The 13,404-nt window shown below is 66.0% G+C and overlaps 2 protein-coding genes across 4 annotated transcripts in view; one reads left to right on the top strand and one right to left on the bottom strand.

Annotated features, from left to right (window-relative positions):
* Positions 1-107: 107 nt before the first annotated feature.
* On the top strand, positions 108-6,079 carry ADRM1 (ADRM1 26S proteasome ubiquitin receptor). 3 transcript variants are annotated; one of them, XM_079946369.1, is made up of 10 exons: positions 108-183; positions 946-1,159; positions 1,861-1,977; positions 3,272-3,395; positions 3,933-4,019; positions 4,600-4,681; positions 4,905-5,137; positions 5,231-5,388; positions 5,536-5,638; positions 5,848-6,079. In XM_079946369.1, exons 2-10 carry the CDS (start codon positions 947-949, stop codon positions 5,952-5,954), a joined length of 1,224 nt encoding a protein of 407 aa, XP_079802495.1. In that variant the 5' UTR covers positions 108-183; position 946; the 3' UTR covers positions 5,955-6,079. The 3 variants fall into 3 exon arrangements, with proteins under 3 accessions (XP_079802495.1, XP_079802494.1, XP_079802496.1); XM_079946368.1 differs by lacking the exon at positions 108-183 and adding an exon at positions 526-694; XM_079946370.1 differs by lacking the exon at positions 108-183 and adding an exon at positions 732-751.
* Positions 6,080-6,689: 610 nt separating this feature from the next.
* The window catches only part of LAMA5 (laminin subunit alpha 5), a 52,251-nt gene continuing 45,536 nt past the window's right edge, over positions 6,690-13,404 (bottom strand). The window contains exons 58-80 of the mRNA XM_079946367.1: positions 12,809-12,919; positions 11,817-11,996; positions 11,571-11,719; positions 11,321-11,491; positions 11,085-11,221; positions 10,847-11,000; positions 10,550-10,683; positions 10,313-10,475; positions 10,119-10,241; positions 9,876-10,024; positions 9,653-9,785; positions 9,433-9,579; positions 9,198-9,328; positions 8,942-9,106; positions 8,726-8,855; positions 8,501-8,646; positions 8,228-8,420; positions 7,972-8,136; positions 7,711-7,873; positions 7,454-7,587; positions 7,287-7,380; positions 6,997-7,116; positions 6,690-6,837 (exon numbers count right to left, since the gene is read on the bottom strand). Of these exons, the coding sequence (XP_079802493.1) occupies positions 6,707-6,837; positions 6,997-7,116; positions 7,287-7,380; positions 7,454-7,587; positions 7,711-7,873; positions 7,972-8,136; positions 8,228-8,420; positions 8,501-8,646; positions 8,726-8,855; positions 8,942-9,106; positions 9,198-9,328; positions 9,433-9,579; positions 9,653-9,785; positions 9,876-10,024; positions 10,119-10,241; positions 10,313-10,475; positions 10,550-10,683; positions 10,847-11,000; positions 11,085-11,221; positions 11,321-11,491; positions 11,571-11,719; positions 11,817-11,996; positions 12,809-12,919 (3,323 nt within the window). The 3' untranslated portion in view covers positions 6,690-6,706. The remainder of the gene's footprint in view (positions 6,838-6,996; positions 7,117-7,286; positions 7,381-7,453; positions 7,588-7,710; positions 7,874-7,971; positions 8,137-8,227; positions 8,421-8,500; positions 8,647-8,725; positions 8,856-8,941; positions 9,107-9,197; positions 9,329-9,432; positions 9,580-9,652; positions 9,786-9,875; positions 10,025-10,118; positions 10,242-10,312; positions 10,476-10,549; positions 10,684-10,846; positions 11,001-11,084; positions 11,222-11,320; positions 11,492-11,570; positions 11,720-11,816; positions 11,997-12,808; positions 12,920-13,404) is intronic.

The following is a 13,404-nucleotide window of genomic DNA, read 5'->3' as shown; positions in this document are numbered from 1 at the left end:
GGGCGGCCGCCCTCACCAATCGTCAGCGGGCCAGCTCCCGTCCCTCACCTGACGGGGCCCAATCGGCGGCGAGAGCGGTAGGCGGGGCGGGGCAAGCGAGGGCTTCCGGCGGGGCCCGGCAGGCGCCGAGGAGGAAGAGCGAGCCCTGACGGCGCCTCTCTGCCGAGTCTCGGCGCGGCCCAGGTGCGGGGTCGTCGGGGGCGGGGACGGTTACGGAGGCGGCCAGGGGCGGGGCCTGCGCCTTCGGCGGCCCCCGGGCGGGCGCCGGGTCGGCGGGGGCTGGAGAGGCTGGGGGCCGGGTCGGGGGCCGAGCGCGGGCCGGGGTTCTCGGGGCCTGCCTCTCGGGCAGCTCGGCCGCCGCCCCGGGCCTGCCGCGGCCGTAGCCGAGGGCGTCGGGCGGTGGGGCCTGCGGGTGGGAGCGGGTCGGCCGGCCGCGGGCCTGCGTTTCCCCAGGTGCTCGTGTTTTGTCTCCGAAGGGAGCGAGCCGGCCGCGCTGCAGTTCACTGGCGGTGTGTCCGATGGAAACTAGGTTTAGGCCCAAGTGTGGTCTCCCATTCAGTGTGGTTAGCGGTGTGCCTGCCCAGAGCGAGGTTTTAAATCTTTCGGAGCCGCAGGTTAAAGGACAGTTTATTTAAAAAGTACGGAAGGTGGTGTTGGCGAGGGTCTCCCGCTGTGATGGGGTCTAGATGCAGAGGTAAATTTCGTTGTTTGAGAACCACGAGAAGCTGGGGACCTGGCTCCACGGGCTCAGGTACCGTGGGGTCGGTCCACCCCAGGAGGAGTTCGGCAGCAGCTGTGGGGCGGCTGAGGCCTGTCCCCTTGCCCCCAGCAGGGGACAGCCTGGGCTTCAGAGAGAGGCCCTTTCCCTCTGCCCGTTCCCGTTCCCGCGTCGCATCTGGAGGTGCTACGGTAGTGACCGGCTCTGCATGCTGGTCCCTCTTTCAGGATGACGACTTCAGGCGCTCTGTTTCCAAGCCTGGTGCCAGGCTCCCGTGGGTCCTCCAACAAGTATTTGGTGGAGTTTCGGGCCGGAAAAATGTCATTGAAAGGAACTACTGTCACCCCAGATAAACGGAAAGGGCTTGTGTACATTCAGCAGACGGATGACTCCCTCATTCACTTTTGCTGGAAAGACAGGACATCGGGGAACGTGGAAGACGTAAGTGTCTGGGAGCCTGAACCTCATCCTAAGGACTCCCGTCCAGTCGTCAGGACAGCGTGGTTTGTACAGGAGGGCACCATGCTTGGGGCACAGAGCAGCTGTTTCCCAGTTTGGTGTGTGTTGGTGGGATGTGTGGATCCATTAGTTTAGTGCCCTCATCAGCTGTTTTCTTCTGCGTGTGGGGCTTCCTAGCCTCAATGACTATATAGATTTCTGCCATCTGTGTATGTATGTTTAAAACTGAAGATTAGGTGCTTAGAATTGGAGAAACCATGTAAAAATCTTGATCTTTATCACAGCCCTCCGGAAAGCTTTCTCTAGCAGTCATCTTATTTAGTGTTCTTTGTTCTTCAGACTAAATCGTTTTTCGTAGGTTCGAGAGCAGGTCAGAGTTGACTTTTTAATTCATCTTGGAATGTTGCTCCCAAAACGTCTCTGTTAGAAATCCTTCAGGAGCCGGAAGCCCTCCTTCCCTGTTCAGCCCTCATGACCTTCGTGCGGTGCCTCAGACCCTCGTTTGTCTGCCCTGCAGAGACCCTGTGGTGACGGGCTTGGCGACTTGTTGGCGTCTGTGTCCCGTGTCCTCTCCCCCCACCCGCACTCACTTAGGCACAGGGTCCAGCCTGTTTTCCTGGAGGTCCTGGGGCTCGGCAGTGCTGTTTCCGTGGAGCTGACTCTGCTCGTGTGCTGCTCTCTAGGACTTGATCATCTTCCCCGACGACTGCGAGTTCAAGCGCGTGCCGCAGTGCCCCAGCGGGAGGGTCTACGTGCTCAAGTTCAAGGCGGGGTCCAAACGCCTCTTCTTCTGGATGCAGGTGTGTAGGTGTCGTACAGTTAGGCTAGAAGCTTCTTCACCGGATGGTCGAACTCGCCTTCACAGACCAGCCAGTGCTGACCATGCTGCCGTGGGACCTGAGGATTCCAGTGTATCGCCTTGTGGGGGGGGGGGGGCATTGGGGACAGGCTCCGCCAGAGTCCAGACACTTGTAGCTGGGCTTTGGGTGCCCTTTCGAGGATGGAATTCCCTGGCTGACCGACAGGAGTGATTTCCAGGCTCGGTCCTGTCTCTGCCTGTGGTTTGCTCGTCTCCCAGGGGCCCCCCCACCCAGGGTCATAAGCAGCGGACCAAAAGCAGGGGTGAGCCTGTGCGGTGTCCCTTGTCCTGCCTCTTGTCCCGTGGTGTGCTCTGTGGGTCTCTGGGTGGCAGGGCACCGGGCCGTCCTCGTACCCACTGGCAGTGGACTTGCTCGTGCAGTGGGTATGCACCTGCGTTTGTAGTTTTGACAGAGGTTGTACTGCTGCCCTCCCCCCAGCACCTTCTAGAACAGGGCAGGAAAGGTTTTCCTCTGTGGTCTGGATGGTCTGTGTTGCACCTGCTGAAGTAGTGTGACAGTGGCCGTGGACGGGAAGTAAATGGATGGGCGCAGCCATGTTCCAGTAAAACTTTATTTGCAAACACAGACGGGGTCGTGGTTTGCCAGTCGCTGGTGTAGAGCTTGTTTCTCCACAGTTTCGCCAAGAAAAGTTGTCAGACTCACACCAGCCACTGCATTTTCTGCTCCCCTCTGCTCTGAGGTTAGGGCTGTGTCTTGTGTGCCTCCCCTGGCCCCCACCCCATGACCCTGCAGGCCCACTGCACACACGCTCGGTGACTCTCGGGTGCTTTGTCTCACAGTTCTGGGGGTGCCCACAGGGTGGCGCTGCCTGATGCCCCCCTGCCCACACCCAAGCGCTCAGAGTCAGTGCCCAGCTAACCCTGGAGGGCCACGGGCTGGTCAGTGGACAGTGGTGCGGTAGCAGGGTTATTTCCCAGCAGTACACGTGTTGAAGGATTTGCGGTTTTAGACCGTCGCGGAAACAACCGCGTCTGGAGGGTCAGGGCGTTGCCCTGTGCTGAGCGCGCCTAGTGCTTTAGCCTCCCCGCCTGTGAAATGGGTGTTCGCACAGCCCCAGCGGGCACATCGGGCTGCTGTCCCCGTGCGCCCCGCCGGGGCCTCTCCTTGCTGTGGCCGCGGACAGGTGGCACCTCTCCAGGCCTCAGGTCCCTTGTCAGGGTGGTTGTTGATGGGTGGCTGCTCAGCTGCGCCTGCTGCCGTGTCTTCCCCGCAGGAGCCCAAGACGGACCAGGACGAGGAGCACTGCCGGAAGGTCAACGAGTATCTGAACAACCCGCCGATGCCTGGAGCTCTGGGGGCGAGTGGAAGCGCAGGCCACGAGCTGTCTGCGCTGGGCGGTAATGGTCCCCTTCCCGGATGTGCGGTGAGGTCAGAGTAGCTTTCCGCCAACGTGGATCCCTGGGGGTGCGGGCCGGTGGCTTTTTGGTTTTTTTTTTTTTTTTTAATGGTACGCGGGCCTCTCACTGCTGTGGCCTCTCCCGTTGCGGAGCACAGGCTCCGGACGCGCAGGCTCAGCGGCCATGGCTCACGGGCCCAGCCGCTCCACGGCATGTGGGATCCTCCCGGACCGGGGCACAAACCCGCGTCCCCTGCATCGGCAGGCGGACTCCCAACCACTGCCCCACCAGGGAAGCCCCGGGCCGGTGGTTTTTAATGGAAGTAGAGGTGTCCAGGTTAGAAGCTCCTCTCGGCAGTTCCCCCTCGGTGCTCCCACCTCCACGTGGTGAAGCGGTGTACGAGCCCTACTGCGCTGGCTCGTGTCGGGAGACACTCGCCACACAGTTCGGGGCAGCCGAGGTGGGGGCTGCCCTGGGCCGTGGCAGCGGGCGTGCACACAGCTGGAGGCCCGGGCCTGAGCGCCTCCTGTCTTGCAGGTGAGGGCGGCCTGCAGAGCCTGCTGGGGAACATGAGCCACAGCCAGCTCATGCAGCTCATCGGCCCCGCCGGCCTCGGAGGACTGGGTGAGGGGCCGCGGGCCCGCGCGAGCTTGCTTTGGAGTTGGACGCCTTGCCGCTTCTCATTGGTTCTGAGCGGCACCTGTGCATGTTCTGGGCCCTGGCCTCTCTGGGGAGGGGCCTGCTTTGCCTTAGGGTTTGACCTGGGAGCTGGGTGGGCAAGGCCTTCCAGGGCCCCCAGGGAGGACCCAGTTCCATACTTCGGGGGAGCATGGCTGGCTGAGGTGCCGGGCCTGAGAACGCGTGCTCGGGGCCCCTGGTCTCCTGGGTTGGCCTGCCTGCTGCCAGCTCCTGTCAGGCTCGTGTTTCTGGGACACTTTGGAAACACCGGTTACTTGTACGGGATTTGAACCCAGGTGCATTAGTAGGGTCACGGGACGGAGGAGTGGTCTGATTAGCAGATTCAGCTGCCAGGACACACCTGAGGAGTCGCTGCTCCTGGGCCCCCGCGGGCCGGCTGTGGTCCCCACCTTCCCCTGCTCGGCCACTGGCTTTAGTGCGGGGCCTTTCTGCTCCTGGGCGGGGGGGTGGGGGGGGCCCTCCAGCAGGACGTGATGTGTGAGCTGTGTCTCCTTGCTCCTGGTAGGTGGCCTGGGGGCGCTGACGGGGCCGGGCCTGGCCAGCCTACTGGGGAGTGGAGGGCCTCCAGCGAGCAGCTCTTCCCCCAGGTGAGCCTCACGCCGCACATCTGGCGTGGCCGTGTCCCCTCCTCCACGGGGGCCAGATGTAGGAGGTGCCGAAGGACAAAATAGGTATCTGGGGAGGGTCCGTCCCTTTTCGTGGTTCAGGCTCTCCTGGGGCCCTGGCAGCACAAGGACTGGGGCAGGACCGACGCGTTGTGGCGCCTTGGTGGGTGCGTAGCCGCTGCAGCGCTGGCCTCGCTCTTCCCAGCTCCCGGAGCCCGTCGGCAGCGGTCACCCCGTCCTCCACCGCCCCTTCCACGCGCACCACCCCAGCTCCCTCCGCTCCAGCAGCTGCCTCGGTGAGCAGCCCGAGCCCCGCGCCCAGTCCAGGCAATGGAGCCAGCACGGCAGCCAGCCCGACCCAGCCCATCCAGCTGAGCGACCTTCAGAGCATTCTAGCCACTATGAACGTGCCGGCCGGGCCAGGAGGCGGCCAGCAAGGTAACACGTGCTCGTCGGCCCCAGGCTGGGGGGTGAAGGTGCCCGCTGCCCCCTGCCCGCCCGCCCACTGATGGCCACCTGCTTGTGCCCCAGTGGACCTGGCCAGCGTGCTGACGCCCGAGATCATGGCCCCCATCCTTGCCAACGCGGATGTCCAGGAGCGCCTGCTGCCCTACCTGCCGTCTGGGGAGTCGCTGCCGCAGACCGCGGAGGAGATCCAGAACACGCTGACCTCGCCCCAGTTCCAGCAGGTAGGCGCGTGGCCCGGGTGCCCCGCTGTGTGCTCGCAGTGGGGGGCACTGCCCACGGCAGCACAGCCCCCGCAGTGCTGAGCACCCCTGCCCCTGTGGCTCCGCCAGTTCTCTGCATGGACTCAGGCGCCTGGCTCTTCCCTGCAGGCCCTGGGCATGTTCAGCGCGGCCTTGGCCTCGGGGCAGCTGGGGCCCCTCATGTGCCAGTTCGGGCTGCCTGCAGAGGCCGTGGAGGCCGCCAACAAGGGCGGTAAGTACTTGTCCCTCGCCTCAGTCGAGGCAGAGGTGGTTTTCTCCTTGCATTTGAAAGCAAAGGCCTCCCCGGTTGGTTTGTGGAGCTCGGGGCTGGCTTGTCCCCATGGCCCTGGCCGCCATCTGATTTCCACCTCCCAGCCCCCCGGTCAGCAGGGCCACGCCAGGGCCTAGAAAGGTCACCTCGTGCTTTTAAATTGGTTTTAGATGTGGAAGCATTTGCCAAAGCCATGCAGAGCAGTGCCAGCCCCGAGCAGCAGGAGGGCGGCGGGCAGGACAGGAAGGACGAGGAGGAGGACATGAGCTTGGACTGAGTCGCCTGCTGTCAGAGGGCTGGCCGCCCGGCCGTGCGGCCTCAGCGGGGGCGTGTGAGCGCGCCCCTCCCACCTCTGTCCCAACTTGCTCATCAATAAAAGTCTTCTCTTTTATCTGCCAACTCTGGTTTGCGTGCCCGGGGGTGGGTCGTGACGGCCCCGTCCGTCCCCCTGTCATCGGGAGAAGCCCCTCCACGTCCCGCTTCTGACTGACTCTGAGGGACCGGCGTGCTGGGGGAGGGGCTCCGCACGTGAGCGCTCTGCTCGCCTCGGACCTCCAGACCCGCTGGACTGCTTTTCTTTTTTTCTCCATTTAAAGTTGACACTCGGTTACACAGAAGTGACTTTAATTTTTGTTTCAAGAAGCAGGGATGAATGACTTACAGAGCTCCCATTAAAAATTGGTGGAAGGGAAATTTCATAATTAAACTGAAAGATAAAAAGTATAAAACCCCCATTTTGCAGTGTTTTACCCTTTCCCTTAGAAAGTCAGACATAACTTAAACCATTCCCAGAAATAAGACTCATCGCCTGGAGAATCTGCAGTCTACATGAACAAACATACACAAACCATCTAAAAAATCGGCCGAGGGCGTGTTGTCAGCAGGTTGTGTGGAGGGGCTGGGGGTTCCAGGGTGGGGAAGGACTCTGCCCGATGGGGCGGCCTGCCTCGGGGCTCTGGGCCTGGGGGCTCTGAAAACCCTCTCCTGGCTGCTGGAGCTGGTGGCTGGGGTCCCAGAGGGGCAGCTGTGCTACGTGGCTGGGCAGCCGCTGGCCCCCACCGCCCCCTGCACGCCCGCAGCACGAGGCCAGGAGACCAGGGCCTGGTTCACCACCAGATTCCGCATGCAGCCGCGGTAGGTTGGAGGCTGCGTCCAGGGTTCTGGGGGTGGGGGGGGGAGGGAGACGGGTTGGAGCAGAGGCCGGCATCCCACCAGGCTTCGGTCTCCCCGCCGGGGTGGAAAGCAGGGTGACCCCAGTGCCTGGTCCCCAGGGACAGCCTTCCTCCCTCCCCCTGCCCCCAGGCCGAGGCCACACTCACCAGGCAGGCCCCCGAGGTACAGCGGCACTGGGGCGTCAGCCAGGGCGGCCGGCGCGGGGCCCAGGGTGTGGTTGCTCTGCAGGTCCACCTCCAGCCGGAGCCTGTTCCCGCCTTTGGTCACTGCCGGGCACAGGTGTTCCTTGTGGCCGCGCTGGGGCGCCCCTCACCAGCCAGCCACAGGATCGGGGCCCTTTGCCCCTTTGCTCCGGCTTTTGAGTCCCTGCCCGACCCCCGCCCCAGGGGTCTACAGCTGCCCCCAGTGGGGGTGGGGTCAGGAGGGCCCAGCTCACCTGCTAGGTGGTGCCACTGCCCATCACACAGTGCCTCGGGGAGCGTCACCAGTGTGGAGAACTCGCCTGAACCGTCATCTGCCCGCAGCAGGACCTGGGGCGGCATTGGGTCAGGAGGGCCCTACCAACCCAGATCTCGCCCTGAGGCTGCGGCCCAACCCGCTTACCTGCCTCCCCAGCACCCGCAGCTCCAGGTAGGGGGGTGCTGGGCCCCGACCCAAGTGGAAGACGAGGCCGGTGGCTGTCTGGGGCCGCACCTCCAGCTCCAGGCCCAGGTCAGGCAGTGTGGCCCCCAGGGTGTCTGCAGGGAGGGGCCGTGAGAGGAGGAAGGCCTCGGCCCCAGGCCCCCCCGCCCTGTTCTGGGCGTCACTCCCACCCCAGCCCAGGCACGTAGGGGACTGGGGGACGCCAGCAGGGAACAGACCTAGAGTGATGGCTCCCCCGCTGCCTGCAAAGAACAGGCCCTTCTCCAGGGGACCGGAGAAGCAGGGTGTGGCCCCCACCACCCGGGTGGGAGCCCCCAGGAGTTGCCCGTCCAACCTCAGTCTCTTCACACAACCACTGAACCCGGAGCGGCTGATGGCCACCTGCATGGGCACAAAGGGGTGAGCTGGGTCAGGTGCCGAGGAGGGCGGAGAGCGTCCAGCGGGGCAGGGGTGGGAGGCTGGGGCGAGGCGGCTCTCACCGGGAGCTGTGGGCTGTGGCCGCCAGCAGGGAGGCCCCCCACAAAGAGAGTGTGTGGCCGGGGGCCTTCCTCCCCCTGGTGCCTCCGGCCCGGCCCCTCCCGGCTCTGGGCCCAGACCCCGTCCGTCACCAGCTGGATCCGAGTCTTCTCCCAACGCACGGACACCTGGGAGTGGGAAGGCACGTCAGGATGGGAGCCCGCAGGGCCAGTGCCCCACCCCGCCCCGCCCCTGCGTCCCCTCTCCCCAGCCCCTCACTGTATGCCACCGGCCAGTCCGTGAACGCTGGCGGCTCTGGACTCGGAGCTGGGGCCCAGGGCCTTCCGTCTGAGCAACAAAGCGTCCGTGGCTCAGGAAGAGGGCTAGGGAAGGGCTGCTGGCCGTCAAGGGGGCAGCGAAGAGCAAGAGCCCTCGGGGGGCGTGCGGGCGGATGAGCATGGAGAGCTGCGACCTGGAAGCCAGGCGGGCGCGTCAGCCGAGGCTGCCCCTACCCCGGCAGCCCCCTCTCCCCACCGCCGGCCCTGGCCTTACCAGTCACTGGTGGGGGGCGGGACGTGTGCAAACTCCAGGTGACTGGACAGGGGACCCCCAAACTGGTAGGCATCTCGTATGGCCCTGCGGGGCCAGGGTGGCGAGCAGGAAGCGTCCTGGGCGGGCTGCCGGCTGCGGCGGGAGGCCTGGGGGGTCGGATGGGGATGAGGGAATGCAGGAATGCATGGAGGCCACCTTCTGCCTACCCCAGCCCCATGTCCCCACCTTCGTGGCCCGCAGTCCTCGCGGGCTCTGATCTGGCGCCTGGGTGCGAGGGGCCGGGACGCAGCCTGAGCTCACGTTGATACTCTCCAGGTTCTGCTGCAGGTCAAACACGCGCTGCGGCCCCAGGAGCCTGCGGAGGGCAGGGGGTACGTGCGGGTCGGTGCTGGGCCGGGCCGGTGGGTCGTCACCAGCCCTCCCGGGGCCCGCTCAGCTCACCGCAGCACGAAAACGTTGCTTATGCAGCCAGTGAAGTTATGGAGGGCGTCAGACTTGGGCAAGCCCCCCAGGAAGAGCTGACTCGACCCCTCAGGCTGGGGCTGGGGCGGCGGCCCCCGGTGGGGCCTCATCTCCTGAAGCTGGTCGTCCACATAGAGCCGGACCCTGGCGAGAAGAGCAGTGTTTCCCCCGCCCTGCCCCCGACCCCGGCTCTACTGTGCCCCCTCCCTGGAGAGGCCAGGTAAGCCGGACTCACCCCGTGGCGTTGCTGTAGAAAGTGACATAATGGGGGGCCCCGTCGGCAAAGCCTCGTCGCGTTTTCACCTCGGTCCTTGCAAGCCGGAGGGTCACGTGGCCCTGCTGCAGGGACACCTCGCATGGCCCGGTCTGGGGACAGTGGCTGGGTCAGCGGGCCAGGCCGGGGGCCCAGACTCCCTCCCTTGGGCCACCAGCCCCGCCCTGCTGCCCCACAGGTGGTGGGGCGGACGCACCGGGGACTCTCGGTGGAAGAGCAGAGCGCTGTCCTGGCTGCTGCGGAAGCCGAAGCCGGAGTAGACGTTGCCCGTGAGGGGCACGGCATTGCTGGGGAGCGCCAGGCGCAGATAGCCGTGGCCGTGGAAAGTCATGGCCCGTCCCACCTGCGGGCAGGGTGACCGTAAGGGCCCGTGGCGGCCGGAGAGGGCGCGCAACTGGGGGAGGGAGGGGGCTCACCAGCAGGTCAGCGGTGCAGCCGGAGCTGATGCCCGTCGTGTTCAGCCTCTTGAGATCCACGTACTTGCCCAGAGCTTTGATGCCCTTGATGCAGCCGCGCACCGAGCCTCCGGAGGGGAAGAGCCGCCGCAGGCTGCGGGGAGGGTCCGCGGGACGAGCGTCAGGGGTGGCCTCTCCCAGGCCCTGCCCACCACGCCAGCCCCACCCCAGGGCCAGTGCTCACCTCGGGGGCAGCTGGCTGGGTGGCACGCCCCCCAGGTAGTAGGCGTCGGCCAGCTCCAGCGTGCTGTCCTGCTCCACGCTGAATACCGTGGTCCTCTCCACGCGCACCAGCACGCGCTTCCGGGTGCCCCCCAGCAAGAACACCTGGATCTGGGAAGCGCCAGCACGGGGTGGCACCTTCAGGGCGAGAGCTGCGACCCCCCTGCCCCTCCCCACGCCGGGCCCTCCCCGAGCCCAGCCCTACCGCCTTGCTGGTCGTGGTCAGAGGCGGCGGGCGCTGCAGCGGGTCGGCCTCCTTCAGGCCTGCGCCGAAGTCGTAGAGGAACACGAGGCTGCCTTCCCGCACGGCCAGGCACAGGAACTGGTCCTGGGGGGGAGGGGAGGGTCAGCGTGGGCCGGGCGGGCTGGCGGGCCGGGCCGTGGGGACGGCGGACGTGCCTGGTGCCGCAGGAAGAAGAGGATCCCGCTGTAGGACACGAGCCGCAGCTCCTGCTCGAAGCGTTTGGTGTTGCTTAGCTGGCTCTCCACGCTAATGCGGGCGAAGCCGGAGCCGTCCAGGTAGGAACCATCCGTGAGCCACGGGTCCCCGGTCGACTTGGAGCTGCGGGTCAGAGGGGGCAGGGTCAGCCGAGGGCGGGCCGAGCCGCGGTGAGGTGGGGGTCAGGCCGCACGTACCGCGCACAAGGCTTATCCACGGCTGTGTCCAGCTGGAAGGTCTTCTCGAAGTTGTAGAGACTGACCACCTCTTCGTTCAGCGTGTCCAGCTCGATGCAGCCCCGGTAGCCGGGAAAGCGCAGGGGTTCGGGAGGCTGTGGGCACAGCACATGGTCAGGGAGCCTCCCCGCCCAGGACCGACCCAAGGGGAGGAACTCGGGCTACAGCACGACGGACCGAAGCCAGACCCTGAGCAGGACTTCCTGGGACAGGGGTGCAGGGCGGGGTGGCCGCGCACCCAGGCCGCACCGGGCTCACCGTGAAGTTGCCAGGGTAGCCTCCCACGTAGAAGACAAAGTCATCCGGCTGCACGCTGAGCAGCCCTTCGTCCCCAGGGGCCACCGTATCACCCTTGGTCTCTTGGACCATCTGATTCTCCACCGCGACAGACATATGGCCGTACTGGAGAGTCCTGAGGGCAGAAGTAAGAGAGGGAGGCGTGGCCGCGCGGTCACGCTGGCGGTGGGGGGAGCACCGTGAGGGCCGGGCCTCCCACCTGTCAATGCTGACGGCTGCGAACTCTTCCCCGATGTCCTCGTCGATGCTGAGGGCCGTGGGGCCTGCCGCCCCGAGGCGGTACACCCAGTGCACCTTCTGGCCACGCAGAGCCACACCCATGTAGTCGCCGGTGGCCTGTGGTGGCAGGAGACTCAGCGGGACAGGGACCCGGCGTGGGCCACCCGCTCCGGCCTGGCGCCCGGCTCCACCCAGCCCACCGAGCCCACCCGCTACCTGGCGGCTGCCCATGTACAGCACAAACTGGTCCCTGGCGACCTGGCCGGGTGGCGGCTCTGGGCTCTGCAGGTAGAACTTGAGGGCGGTGTAAGAGGCGAGGCTGGCGAGGTCCCGAGGGGTGCGCAGCTGCACCCCTGAGCTACCGTTGAACTTCATGGGCACCTTGACCTGAGTGGGGGCACAGAGCCCATCAGCGTCTGCCTCCTGGTCTCCCAGACGCCCACCTGGCCCTGGCACTCGCACGCACCTTATCGGCAGCACCCCGGGCCTGGGCAATGAGCTCCCGCACGCGGCCGATGCTGGCCGACAGGGCCAGGCTGGCGTTGTGCGTCCCACGGTTCTGCAGGAGGCTCAGCTTGGCCAGCAGCTGCGGCAGTGTCTTCTCCAGGGTGGACACTGCAGGGGGGGAGCGGATGTGGGGAGGCAGCCCTGAGCCCCTGGCCACCCCACCCCAGCCCGCCCTCTTGTCAGGGCACTGTGCGTCAGGGCCCACCTGAGCGGCCTGCGTCGAGCACCACCCGGCCCAGGTCCTGGCTCTGCAGGCCCTTGTACTGGCCCTGCCACCGCTCCACGTTTTTCTGCATGTCTTGAAGCCGGGACTGCACGCGGGCGGCCGTGTCCTGGGCTTCGGTGACCACGGCCTTGGCATGGGCTATCTTCTTGCTTGTCTCGTCTGTGGCAGGCAGTGTGCAGGCTCAGCGGGGGGCAAGTGAGGACCATCGGGGGGCCTCATCCCCATCTGGGGAGACCACTATAGACCTCCATGCCAAGACCAGCAACAGAGATGTCACCCCCGCCCCCGATCTCGTGAGAGCCTCAGCGCGGTGGAAACGCACCCTCCGTCCTCTCCCAGACGGCTCCTCCTGTGCCAGCCTCTCTCGCCACAGCTGGGTCACCCAGTGTCGGCTCAGCCCCGCCTCCCCATGGCCCCCCCTACCCCTGCCAACACCATCTCTCCTGAGTGCACCCCCCCCCAGAGTCCCCGTGGCCCCAACCCAGGCTTGTGGGGAAGGTCGACTCTCGAGTCGGCAGGGATCCCTCCTCTGCCCTGAGCCCTCCCAGCCCCCTGGCCCCCGAGCCCTCAGCTCCAGCCACGCTGGCCTCTGCGGCTGCCTCCCCCTCCCCCCTCCCCACCTCCCCCAGATGCCCCAAGTCCCTGCCGCACACTCCCGCCTGCCCCGCGCCACCTCTCTCCGCGCGCTCCCTGCCCCTTCCAGTTTTCACTTGCTGCCCGGGGCTACGTTCGTTTGGCATCTGTCTCCGACCAGAAGCAGATCCCCAGGGCTGGGGAGGGTCCCCAGGGTTGGAGCTGCCCACACAGGGGTCCCCCTCAGCCGCCCCGGCCACCACTCCGGACGGCACAAGTGTGAACATGTTCCCCATCAGAGCCTACTGGACAGACTGGCTGATGTCTATCTGGACAGGTGTCTCTTCAGCTCTGGGGACAAGCAGTGAGGGCGGGGGCAGGAAGAAGACCCACCCTACCTGTGTCCATAGCCAGCATGGCCTGCACCTCCCGGAGTCGGGCCGCCAGCTGTTCCTTCCTGGCCCGGGCATCGCGGAGCCGGGTCCCGGTGCCCTGGAGGGTGGCCCACGCTGCGGGGCAGGCAGCCTCAGTCCCGAGGAGCCCCCGCCCCCAGGGTACAGGTGCAGCCCATTTCAGTCCTCCCTCCTGACCAGGGAGGATTAAGGCTCACACGCACACAGTCAGATGGAGACGTGGACACGAGGGCCCTCAGCTCAGGGGGTGGCACTGGTGCCCAAGTCTTGGGGCAGCCTCCTGGGCCCACAGCCAAGGCAATGATTCCCATTTTACAGGTGAAGCAACGGAGGCTCAGAAAAGCTGGGCCATTGCTTGTGGCCACCAGTGCCCTGAAGTGCTAGCAGCAGAGGGCGCACCCCACTGCCCGCTCCCCACCCGCTCCTCCTCGACGGCCTGGCATGCACACGGCCCTCAGCCAGGACATCAGGGAAACCGTCAGCCGGGCCCCACGGCCCCTTCCCCAGGCCCTTCCACGTCCCGGGGGCCTGTCATGAGGCCAGGCGGGTGGTGGGCCTTCGCAGAGCTCCCAGGGACGCAC

Source organism: Stenella coeruleoalba, assembly GCF_951394435.1.
Source record: "Stenella coeruleoalba genome assembly, chromosome: 15".
NCBI lineage: Eukaryota > Metazoa > Chordata > Mammalia > Artiodactyla > Delphinidae > Stenella > Stenella coeruleoalba.
Note: the sequence above shows the minus strand (reverse complement) of the source record. Positions and strands in the feature narration are given on the sequence as shown.